Here is a 12141-nt window from a genome sequence, read left to right as displayed (position 1 = left end):
GGCCCGGGTGCGGTGGCTCACGCTTGTAATCCCAGCACTTTGGGAGGCCGAGGCGGGCGGATCACGAGGTCAGGAGATCGAGACCACGGTGAAACCCCGTCTCTACTAAAAATACAAAAAATTAGCCGGGCGTGGTGGCGGGCGCCTGTAGTCCCAGCTACTCAGAGAGGCTGAGGCAGGAGAATGGCGTGAACCCGAGAGGTGGAGCTTGCAGTGGGCCGAGATTGCGCCACTGCACTCCAGCCTGGGCGACAGAGCGAGACTCCATCTCAAAAAAAAAAAAAAAAAAAAAAAGTACAGTAAACAAAATGGTCATAGAGAAGACCGGATAAAACAATTGCGTGGAAAATGCATAGAATCATAGTCTGCAGAACCAGAAGGGGCTTTGGAAAGTGTTGGGTGTGGTCTTCTGATTTTGTAGATCAGAAGTCTGAGGTCCTAAGGGATTCAGTGGCATGTGCTAGAATACAAAGCCACTTAGAGACAGAATCACCGAAGGGTCTTCTCTAACAGAGCAGTGGGCTCAGCAACCCACTGTGCCTTCAGTTCTCAAAAATGAGACTTAGCTGCTGCCATGCCTTACATTAAAAAGGTTTGGGCCTTGGGGCAAACTGAGTCAATGTGAGGCATGATGGGTGAGGATCGTGTGGGGCAGTTGGAAGGAGGCGTCTGGAGATGGCTGTGGCCAAATGGGGAAGGGGTTGGCAGGAGGAGAGGGAGACGTAGCACCCACCGGTGGTGGAGAGAGCTCACCTTGCAGATTTTTGTTCTCTCGCCTCAGTGTCTCTAACTGGTCCACCACCTCCTCGTAGGCGTTCCTCATCTTGAAGAGTTCAGTGCTGAGTGACCTGGACTCCTTCTGAGCAGCCTCTAACTCAGCCTGGCTTTCGTCCAGCTTTTGCTTCCACTCTGCAAGGACCTGGGAGATGACAAAGGGACATGGGAGAAGCAGAAAGCAGGGGTGACTCAGAAGAGTTCATGCAAACAAGGGCTGTCAGTAATGCCAACATTTTGCCCTTCCATCCTTAGGGACTGAAGAAAGAGGAGGAGCACTGTTCTAGATCAGGGACCACAAACTGTGATATTCCTGCAGACCCTCTGCTGCATTCTCACAGACATTACGATCTCAGTGGAACTGAATTAGCTTTCACTAAAAATAAAATTGCCTTTGGAGGGACTGTCACAGTAGTCAAGAGACACCTCAAGTCCCCCAAACTGGGAAATGATGCTCCAACTGGGGGCCTTCTAGGATGTGTAGGTATCTCACACATCTAAGCGTGAAACTGCTGTTTTCACCACTGCCACTGCAAAACATTTGACAGTTTTCCAAATTCAGGTATTTTCATGTAAATAGCATTTCCCCAACTTGAATTATCCTCATGCTGTCTTCACAAAGAAAGCGGCTGGGGAAGGACCTTGTCGAAGTTCCTCTGCTTCTTGTCCAGGGTGGCACAGGCGGTGTGGGAGCGCTCCAGATCCCGCATCAGATCGTCCACCTCTCCCTGCAGCCTCTGCTTGGTTTTTTCCAAGGATGCGCACTTGGAGTTCGCCGTCTCCGTGTTCTCCTCTGCTTCCTGCAGCCTCTGAGCCAGTTTTTTCCTAGGAAAACCAGATTTTTTTTCCCCCTTGGCAAAGGTGGAATATTTCAGAAGGTAACTGTCAGATGGGAAGAGAAATGAATAGCATGGAAGGGACTGGTGTTAGATGAGACCAAGACCTAGGATTTGGTGAGTGGAGAGGATCCAAGTGTCACCGAGAGATTCTTAAAATGCTTGGTGGCAAAGCAGTTCCCTAAGGAGCAACCCCAGGGAGCTAGGTGGAATGGACAGTTCCTGAGAAGAAGGACAGGGAGACCCCAGAGGGTGGGGGGTACAATCTGAATGTTTCAGAAACCACAAAGGCATGGGCAGGAAAGAGAGAACCTCTCAAGATATGAAGACTCCTGGTCCCTTGGCTTGTGTCCTCGGGCCCCCTCTGCTATTGCCACCCTGGAACCCCTACTTGGCCTCCTCCAGCTCCTCTGTGCGCTGGATGGCGTCCGTCTCGTATTTGGTCCTCCACTGGGCAACCTCACTGTTGGCCTTGGACAGCGCCCTCTGCAGCTCGGCCTTGGCTTCCTGCTCCTCCTCATACTGTTCCCGCAGCAGGTCACAGTCGTGGCGGGAGGACTGCAGGGCGTGTGCCAGGGCATTCTTGGCCTGGTAATGACAGCGGTGACATATTGCAAAAACATCTGACCCTTTTCCAAGTTCAGGTATTTTCATTTAAATCGCTTTTCCCCACCTTGAATTATCCCTATGCTGTCTTCGCAAATTTTGCCCTATCAGCATATCACCTGGTTTATTTAATTTTTTTTCAAGTGGACTCCTTAATTATATTTAAATATATTTAACAAAAGAGTAAACTGTGACAGGACAGTAAGTGGAAAACCATTGACATTTGCCATAAACAGAAGGTAACCATAAGTGAAATGGAAATAAAGCAATGTTATCATGTCTAGCTAGGTGGTATTGCCTGCTGGGACTCCATGCCTGGGGTCTACCCTTTATTTCTTAATAGGGTAAATAAGCAAATGCTAAGGAAGTATGGTTCACACTGAGGCCTTTTCCTTGATTTAATCAAATGGATTGGAACAATTAAAAAGGGAATAATTTTCTCACTACTTGATGCAATGGTATGGAATGCTGTGACCAGGAGAAGCCTGAAAGCATCTTTTGATGTCACCAGTAGGCCATATCCCCACACTGGGGATTACTGATGTGAGCTTCACTGTTTCCATGGCCCGACTTCCTCCTCCTAGGCAGAGAAGACATGCCTAGAGGCCTCCGTCGCTCACTCTCTCCCATGTGGAGGGATGTAAGGGCAACAGTTTAGCTCTGACTATAATGGCCACAAGACGCCCTCTGGTGCCACCATCAAAGAGAGAGTTCTGTCAGCCTACTTCAGTAATTTGTACGTTTTCATCTTTTTAAAAATGCAATAGGCCAGGCGTGGTGGCTCATGCTTGTAATTCCCAGCAGTTTGGGAGGCCGAGATGGGCGGATCACCTGAGGTCGGGAGTTTGAGACCAGCCTGATCAACATGGAGAAACCCTGTCACTACTAAAAATACAAAATTAGCCGGGCATAGTGGCACATGCCTGTAATGCCAGCTACTTGGGAGGCTGAGGCAGGAGAATCGCTTGAACCCAGGAGGCAGTGGTTGTGGTGAGCCAAGATCGCGCCATTGCACTCCAGCCTGGGCGACAAGGGTGAAACTCCATCTCAAAAAAAAAAAAAAAAAAAAAAAGGCAATAAATGACAAACTTTGCCTAAGAAGGAAGACTCAGCTGTTGCCGTATCCTGGCCAAAGGACAGCCCACTCCTGCAGTGGCCCTTCTTAGTACTTGTTCAGGCTTGGGTTCTCACCACTTCCCCCTTCCCCTCATCTACCAAAGATCTTTACCATAGAACAGAAAGACAGGAGACAAATATGGCACTTGTCCTTTTTCAGAAGAAAAAGGAGCTTGGGAAAATTCCAAAAGATTGCCCTATAAGTCTTAGCCAGTGTCCAGCAACCTCGGAATTCCATTCTTGCAGTTTTTTGGACTCTTGGTCCCCTATTCTGATACTTGAATATGAATTGGCAGAACCAAGCACCTACTGTGTGCACTGTTCTACTGGGCACAGTAGGTACAGTGGGGACAAACTATTCTTGCCCTCCATGAGTTTATAGATCTGTGGGGAGACATGTATTATAAACACAATATCTAGACATTGAAATCAAGAAGGTGATGATGTTCATGTTTATGCAACTGTCTCAAGGGTGCTCCCAAAACCATGGAGCCTTCTTGGAGAAGGGGAGCTTAAAATCGGGTGGTATAGGAGGTGACACACCAGGAATAATGAAGAAGAAAGAGGAGGGGGATTTCAAGTGGCCGGGATGAATTGCTGGGCAGAATGGTTAAGTGTGTGCAGTGATGGAGGGGAGATGCCCTGGCTGGAGAGGGGAGTTTCTCAGACCACCCTGTGGGGGACGGAGGAGCCCAGGGATGGACCACCATGGGTGTGGTTTTCTATCCCTGAAGAAGGAGATCCAGTGCCAAGGTCCTCTAACCTTAAAGGACAGGTTCCCACCATGCTGCAAGGCAGATAGGAGAAGCAACAGGTTCTTTCTTTCTTTCTTTTTTTTTCTTTAATGGAGTCTCGCTCTGTCTTTCAGGCTGGAGTGCAGTGGTGTGATCTCAGCTCACTGCAACCTCCGCCCCCCAGGTTCAAGGAATTCTCTGCCTCAGCCTCCTGAATAGCTGGGATTACAGGCACCGGCCAGTACACCCAGCTAATTTTTTTTGTATTTTTAGTAGAGACGGGCTTTCACTGTCTTGGCCAGGCTGGTCTTGAACTCCTGACCTCGTGATCCACCTGCCTTGGCCTCCCAAAGTGCTGGGATTATAAGCGTGAGTCACCGCGCCCAGCCGCAGCAGATTTCTTGATGTGGCACTGCTCCGACCAGCTTCACGGGTGAAGTGGTCATACGGCCTGGCTTCTCAGGTTCAATCTGACTCTATATCTTTACCTTGGTTTCTTCTTCCATTTGCCTCTTAAGCTCCTCCAGCTGCTGGGTGAGGGCCTGCTTGCTTTTGGTCAGCTGTGAAATCAGAGACTCCTTCTCTTCCACTTGGTGGCTCAGCTCCCCTACCAAACAGATGTGGCCCCCAGGTCAGTGTTACCAACCACCCATGGCCCGGCTGGACCCCAGAGCCCTGCCCATTCTCACCATTTTGGGTCTGCAGTCTTGCTTTCTGCATGTTCAGATCATGGATCAACTGTGTCTGTTGCTCGTCCTTTGCTTTGATTTCACTAAATTGATCTTCTACCGTCCGGCACGTTCTTTCTATGTTACTCTTTAACAAACAGAAAGTCAACATGAATGGGAAGAAATGGATTCCTAGGGACCAGCATTGAACTGAACAGTGTGATCGTTTAGTTTCTTGTCAGGTAAAATAAAAAGTACAGAACAAAAAAAGGTTAGTTTCAAAAAAATCATAATCAGCCAGGCACAGTGGCTCATGCCTATAATCCCAGCACTTTGGGAGGCTGAGGCAGGTGGATCACCTGAGGTCAGGAGTTTGAGACCAGCCTGACCAACATGGTGAAACACTGTCTTAACTAAAAATACAAAAATTAGCCAGGCATGGTAGCACATGCCTGTAATCCCAGCTACTCGGGAGGCTGAGGCAGGAGAATCACTTGAACCCAGGAGGCGGAGGTTGCAGTGAGCCAGGATCATGCCATCGCACTCCAGCCTGGGTGGCAAGAGCGAAACTCCGTCTCAAAAAAAAAAAATCATAATCATTTCAGATTTGTGAATGCAGCTCAGTCACCAATCGCTTGGAACATCAGGTAGATAAGTATTTAATGATTTGTAAACAGCCCTTTGGGAAGATGTCACTTTTAACTGGATCTTTGGGATCCTCTTGTAATATAAGTGATTCGTGAATAATTGCAAGCAATATATTCAGATGACAGTGTTAAGCATTTCATTCAATAACACAGAAGGTTCCCCATGGTGCAGGCGGTATGAAGGGATTCACCCCCCTGGCTTCCAGTTGGCCTGTATTTTTGTGAAGTTTGCTCAAAACCCTTGTGTGTGTTGACCTTTCTCTCCTCCTGCTGCTCCATAAAATAGAAAATAAAATGTATAAAGCATATGTTTTTCCTTAGAATGGGAAGTATGAGATGGCAGTGGAGGAAGCAGGGATGCTGATTCCAGGGGAGTCCTGGAGGAGCTTAGGATCTCTTTGAGAAGATGACATGCAAACATGCAGGAATCAAAGCAGGGAGAGTTGAAACGCGATGGCAGCTTGCAAAGAGAACCGTCAAAGGGGACAGCTGAAAAAGCGTTAAGAGACATGAAGTGCTGCTTCCCCTGGATGTTAAAATTGAGAACAGAGAGCAGCACATGGCAATTCTGGAGATAGAGAGGCTGGAGTGGGGGCTGCTGGAGGCCCTTTCTACCCAGCTACCCCTGCAGGCTGGCCTGGCTTGGCGAGAGACAGGTGTGGGAGGGGAACATATACAGAACCAAGTTCTTAGAGGAAGAAAGAAAACTAAGAAAGGGAAAAAGGGCAAACACATTGGAAAGCAGGAAAGAAAGAGAAAAGGAGTCGTCAGCTGCAGCCAGAGGCTGCAGTCGGGGAGTGAAGAAGCAATCAAGGAGGCACAGGGCTGTGTGGACGCAGACCCTAAACACTGGCAGCAGGGGGCGCTGGAGAGACCACTCTAGTTCTCTGATCCATATCTCCCTTCCTTTTCTGGACAGATGCCCCGACCTTACGGGAAACCCTCGGTGAGAGGCCCACAGCCCCACTTCTAGGGTCACCACTGCTTCTTCCAGCCCAGCCAAACAGCTCCTAGTACAGCTCAGAGCACCCTGCAAGGAGGGCAGGTGTTAAATCGAGGAGCACACATGCTCCACGAGGAATTCTTTGCTTTGAGGTCATGCACAGAGGTTCACTATGCATAGTGGGTTCACTATGAAGCTTGTGAAATAAGCTTCAGGGCCCACATTTGCATGGGCCACAGAGAGTCTGGGAGCTGCAGAAGGTTCGAGGGAAAAGGAGCCATCATAAGCAGAATATTCTAGAAGGCATTTCTGGCAAATGGCCCAAAGAGGCCTCAGGAGAAAAGAACTTGAGTCTTCAAGGTAACCTGTGACTTTTTTGTCTCATTATAAATATTAACTTTCATGCCTAATTTTCATAAGTTTGTATACTTTTTTCTTAAAGAGCCCCAATCAGCCAGGCACAGTGGCTCATGCCTGTAATCCCAGCACTTTGGGAGGCCGAGTTGGGTGGATCACCTGAGGCCAGGAATTCAAGACCAGCCTGGCCAACATGGTGAAATCCCATCTCTACCAAAAACACAAAAATTAGCCGGGCCTGGTGGCGTGTGCCTGTAATCCCAGCTACTTGGGAGGCTGAGGCAAGAGAATCGCTTGAACCTGGGAGGTAGAGGTTGCAGTGAGCTGAGATGGCACCACTGCAATCCAGCCTGGGGAACAAGAGCGAAACAGTGGTGCCAGATCATCCAATTGTGCTTGAATCAAGTGATCTTGATATTTTGGTCTGAAAGTTTGTGTCCCCCCAAAATTCATAATTTCTAGTCCAGTGGTGTTGGGGGATGGGGCTTTTGGGAGGTGATAAGGTCATGGGGGTGGAGCCCTTATGAATGGGATTAGTGTTCTTATAATAGAGGCCTGAGAGAACTTGTTCACCCCTTCTACCACATGAGGACGCAATGAGAAGGCACCATCTGTGAGGAACAGGCCTTCGACAGACACCGAATTTGCTGACACTTTGATCTTGGACTTCCCAGCCTCCAAAATTGTGAGGGATAAATTTCTGTCATTTATGAGTTACCCAGTCTAAAACATTTTGTTACAGAAGCCCAAATGGATAAGACAAAGGACGTTGAGTGAATTTGAGGAACTGGAAACAGGCAGAAATAGGGAAGAGGGTTTCAGTGTAGAACATGCAGTGGTTTGGAGGCATCAAATTACATGTGCCCAGGGGCAGGTGGCCACCAGCTGCCTTGCATTCTCCAAGATCAGAAGGGTCAGTCAGGTACCTTTGACTTGGAAAGAGCCTCGATGTTGCCGGTCATGTCGTCGATCTCCATCTTCAGCTCGCTCTTCTCCTTCTCCAGCTTCTGCTTCACTCGCTGCAGGTTGTCAATCTGCTCCCCAAGCTCGGCCACGCTATCTGCGTGCTTCTTCCTCAGAGTGGCCGCCGTGGCTTCGTGCTGCAGGGTGGCCTCCTCCAGGTCCCTGCGCATTTTCTGGAACTCAGCCTCCCGCTTCTTGTTCATCTCAATCTGGGCTGAAGTGGCCCCACTGGCTTCTTCCAGCCTCTCGCTGATCTCCTCCAGTTCCCTGGCCAGATCTGCGCGCTGCTTCTCAATCTTGGCTCTGAGCGTGTGTTCCGCTTCAATTTCCTCCTCCAGCTCTTCTATGCGGGCCTGAAAGGATTACTCTATCAGGAATGTTATTGTGGAGGAGGGGGCAGCCCCCTTTGAGAGGGGCTGGGTGTCGAGGAATTGTGGGTAGGCAGCACGAGGTGGCTGGGTCATTTGAGGTCAGGAGTTTGAAACCAGCCTGGCCAACATGGTGAAACTCCGCCTCTACTAAAATTACAAAAATTAGCCGGGTGTGGTGGCAGGCGCCTGTAGTCCCAGCTACTCGGGAGGCTGAGGCAGAAGAATAGCTTGAACCTGGGAGGTGGAGGTTGCAGTGAGCTGAGATTGCACCACTGCTCCAGCCTGGTGACAGAGCAAGACTTGGTCTCAAAAAAAAAAAAAGATTATAACATTAAATTGGTAAAAAAAACTTGGAAACAACCTAAGTGTCCATGGATAAGAGAATGCACAAGTCGATTGTGATGGAGACTTGTTCTAGAAGTCTATGGAGCAGGTAGACACCAATCCACGTCTATCATGGATAGCTCTGCAGATCATGTTGCCAAAAGAAAGGAGCAAGTTGCAGAGTGATACTCTCAGTGTGATATGCTAAGAATATAAAGAAACAAGAACCTTTTCTGCATGTGTACTATGTATTTTTTGAGGGTCTTAAATGTGTACAAAAACACATAGCAAAAGAGGCAGAAACATGCACATCCCACTGAAATTGGCAATTAATTCTGAGAAGACGGGGAGGGCACTGGGCTTAGGGATGGTGATCAAAGCACCCTTATCAATAATATTTAGCTTTACTGGGCCTATTTTGAGCCTTTGCAAGGAAGTATGTTTGTGGGTTACTTAGAACATTAAAATATTATTTTCAAAAACTAAAGGAAAGGACAGGACATCTTCTCTAGCTTTAGCAGGAGGAAGGAAAGAAGCAGCTAAAGAAACAAGGGGGAAGGAGTGAGGAGGGGCGCTCTTGCAAAGGGATTGTCATGATTAGGAAGGTTTTGATGCTTTTACCTGCAGTTCTTTAATCTTCTTTTGAGACTGCAAACTGTGGACTTGTTCGTCATCTATTTTGGCTTGCAACTGACTGAGTTCAAACTCCTTCCTGCAAATAGGTGAAAAAAAATAAAGAACATGAAATACAAGCCTCTTGGAGGGGGTGAAAGTTGGCTTTTAGGCTGAGACACAGAGGTGGTAAAAGAAATATCTACTTTTTCAATTTCTCTTCTATTTGCTGCTTGTCATTTTCTAGATCCATAATGGATTCCTGGGACATTTTCAGATCTCCTTCCAGCTTCCTCTTCGCCCTTTCCAGGTCCGCCCGCAGTTTCTTCTCCTGCTCTAAGGAACCCTCAAGCTGAGAAGACACACAGGTAGAAAATTAAGCCCCTACTGGGGAAGTGTTTGCCCCTTTTATCCGGTGCAGTCATACATGTGGCCTGGGGCTTCCTGGGGCTCCTGTAGGGTGCTGGCTGCAAGCCTCTGGCCCCAGGAGGAAGCAAGTCTTGCCCCTAACTCCCCTCTCTTCTGTCTTCCAAAAAAGTCTGCCCAGGGTGGGGCTGGATCCCTCAGGGGCCTCCTGGTGCCTCTCTCAGCTGATTCCCACTTGGCCTGGCCCAGACTATGTTCTCTGTAGGGGTATGGTACCCATGGGTGCACACTCGTGCACAGACAATACAAATGGGGGTTTCTGTGGATAGCACTGTGAAGGTCTACGCTGCACGCCATCACGCTTCCCTGCTAACATTATGCAACCATGGGAGGCAAGGAATTCGTGTGTATGTATGTGTGTGCACACACACATGCACACATGGGAACAGGAAACAGGGGTGTAGAGGAGGAGCCCACCTACCCTGGGCTCAGAAACATTAAAGTTATCTAGAAAATCTCTAGCCACGACAATGAGTAAAACCTGAAAACTTCAAACGTGGCTCTTACATCAAGAATGATAATGTCTTGTGATGGGGGCGGAAATGGTAATTTTCGTGGCCACAAATGGAACTCATCTTTAATAATGTTTCAACACGATTGGAGGTTTCGGAACCCAAAGGACCTACAAGTGGATGCTAATAATAATGATGGTGATGATAGCAATAGTAGCAGCTAGGTTTTACCGAACACTTTCTGTGTGCTGAGCTTTCTGTGAAAACCCTCTGAGATGGAGCTATTCACATCGCCATTTCACAAGGCACAAACTGAGGCTTTGCAAGGGTAAGCAGCTTGCTCAGTATCCCACACTCCTTCAGGGTCAGCGTGGGGCTGAGATCTGAATTTAGGGATGCTGATTCCAGAGTCTGACCTCTCAAGCCCTGTGTCCTAGTTAGACCATCTCTTGTCTGTGCTTCCACAAGTGATGAATGCTAAAGCATAGTAGTAAAATATCCTCACATCATCTGTTTGCTGTTCAAGCTTGGCATTTATTTTGATTAGACCATTGACTTTATCTTCTTCAACCTGAAGATCATCCAGTGTTTGCTGATGGGCCTCCTGTAGAGATTTCTTTTCTTTGGTCAATTTGGAAATGTTTTCTTCAAGTGCTGTCATTTCTTCAGAAAGATTCTTTACCTGGGACAATATCGACACTGATTTAATATGGAAACGATTACGCCAGAAGCTTCCATCAGCAAAAGCTATTGCTTCCTTGCTCATTTTTCCTCTTTCCCTTTTCTTTTTGGCTACTACTTTTTTACCTCCTGGAATTGACAGACTCTCAGTTCTTTATCTTCCTTAACGGTCTATCATGGTGTCTCAAATTCTCCCATTAGGATTATTCATTTAAGGAGGGCATTATATTTTACAAGGAAGGGCACTTTTAAAATGCAAATGTGCTACCTCTGAAGGGTAATACATCAATCTATATTCATTCATAATATGTCTGTGGAAATGTGTTTGTTAGGTTGGCTGAATAGGGTTTAGAATGAGGCAGGAAGGGGAGGAGAGGCGTGAGGTGCTATGCAAGAGAATTCACGCCGGGCGTGGTGGCTCACGCCTGTAATCCCCACACTTTGGGAGGCCGAGGTGGGCGGATCATGAGGTCAGGAGATCGAGACCGTCCTGGCTAATGTGGTGACACCTTGTCTCTACTAAAAATACAAAAAAAAAATTAGCCAGGCATGATGGCGGGCACCTGTAGTCCCAGCTACTCAGGAGGCTGAGACAGGAGAATCGCTTGAAACCAGGAGGCAGAGGTTGCAGTGAGCCGAGATTGCACCACTGCACTCCAGCCTAGCAACAGAGCGAGACTCCTTCTCAAAAATAAAGACAGACAGAAAGAAAGAAAATTCGGAACGGGAGTGCTGTGTTATCGGGAAGCAGGAGGAGGGCATCCAACACAGAATTTGAAGGAAGTAAGTGAAACCTTTTTCCACATCCAGCAGGCTTCCAGATCAGAAGTTGCTAACTCCTAATCTATGGGCTGAATCTGGCCATATTTTCTTTAGTCCACATAGTAGTTTACAATGTTATCATTTACAGTGTTACAGTTTATTTATTTATTATTTTGGTTTTATTTATTTTTTTTTTTGAGATGGAGTCTTGCTCTGTCGCCCAGGCTGGAGTGCAGTGGCACAGTCTCGGCTCACTGCAAGCTCCACCTCCTGGGTTCACGCCATTCTCCTGCCTCAGCCTCCCAAGTAGCTGGGACTACAGGCGCCCGCCACCACGCCCAGCTAATTTTTTTGTATTTTTAGTAGAGATGGGGTTTTACCGTGTTAGCCAGGATGGTCTCGATCTCCTGACCTCATGATCTGCCCACCTTGGCCTCCCAAAGTGCTGGGACTACAGGCATGAGCCACCACACCTGGCCCTACATTTCATTTTCTTGCATTTTTCCACCATTTAGCAGTAGGTATTTAATATTTGGTGTGCACACCCCATTGCTCCTAATGGTTACGTAGTGCTGCTCCCTGGTGTGTATCTACTACATTTTAGCTCTCCGTTTTCCCCGTGGTGGACCCTGGCACGGCCTCCAGCTGTCTCCCACAAGCAATGCCACTACAAACACCCTAGGACATGTCGCCTTGTGGACAGGTGGAAGAATTCCTTGATCTATACACCCAGGAGCAGAATTGCTGGGTCTTAGGGTATCTGGATTCTTAATTTGACTAAGTAATTCCAAATAACTTTCCCAAAGGCTGCATCAGTCTCTGTCCTGCCGGTACCCACTCCTCTCAGTCAGTCCTTGGTGTTATCCAGT

General features: G+C 47.8%; 1 protein-coding gene across 1 annotated transcript in view; it reads right to left on the bottom strand.

Moving 5' to 3' along the window:
* Window positions 1-12141, bottom strand: part of MYH13 (myosin heavy chain 13) — a 72459-nt gene that overhangs the window by 11028 nt on the left and 49290 nt on the right. The window contains exons 24-32 of the mRNA XM_030800529.1: window positions 10335-10511; window positions 9158-9303; window positions 8961-9051; window positions 7608-7997; window positions 4756-4882; window positions 4555-4673; window positions 2002-2198; window positions 1416-1599; window positions 754-919 (exon numbers count right to left, since the gene is read on the bottom strand). Of these exons, the coding sequence (XP_030656389.1) occupies window positions 754-919; window positions 1416-1599; window positions 2002-2198; window positions 4555-4673; window positions 4756-4882; window positions 7608-7997; window positions 8961-9051; window positions 9158-9303; window positions 10335-10511 (1597 nt within the window). The remainder of the gene's footprint in view (window positions 1-753; window positions 920-1415; window positions 1600-2001; window positions 2199-4554; window positions 4674-4755; window positions 4883-7607; window positions 7998-8960; window positions 9052-9157; window positions 9304-10334; window positions 10512-12141) is intronic.

Source organism: Nomascus leucogenys, chromosome 19, assembly GCF_006542625.1.
Source record: "Nomascus leucogenys isolate Asia chromosome 19, Asia_NLE_v1, whole genome shotgun sequence".
In the NCBI taxonomy this organism is placed as follows: Eukaryota; Metazoa; Chordata; class Mammalia; order Primates; family Hylobatidae; genus Nomascus; species Nomascus leucogenys.
The sequence above is the reverse complement of the archived record's forward strand: the minus strand, read 5'-3'. Positions and strand labels throughout refer to the sequence as shown.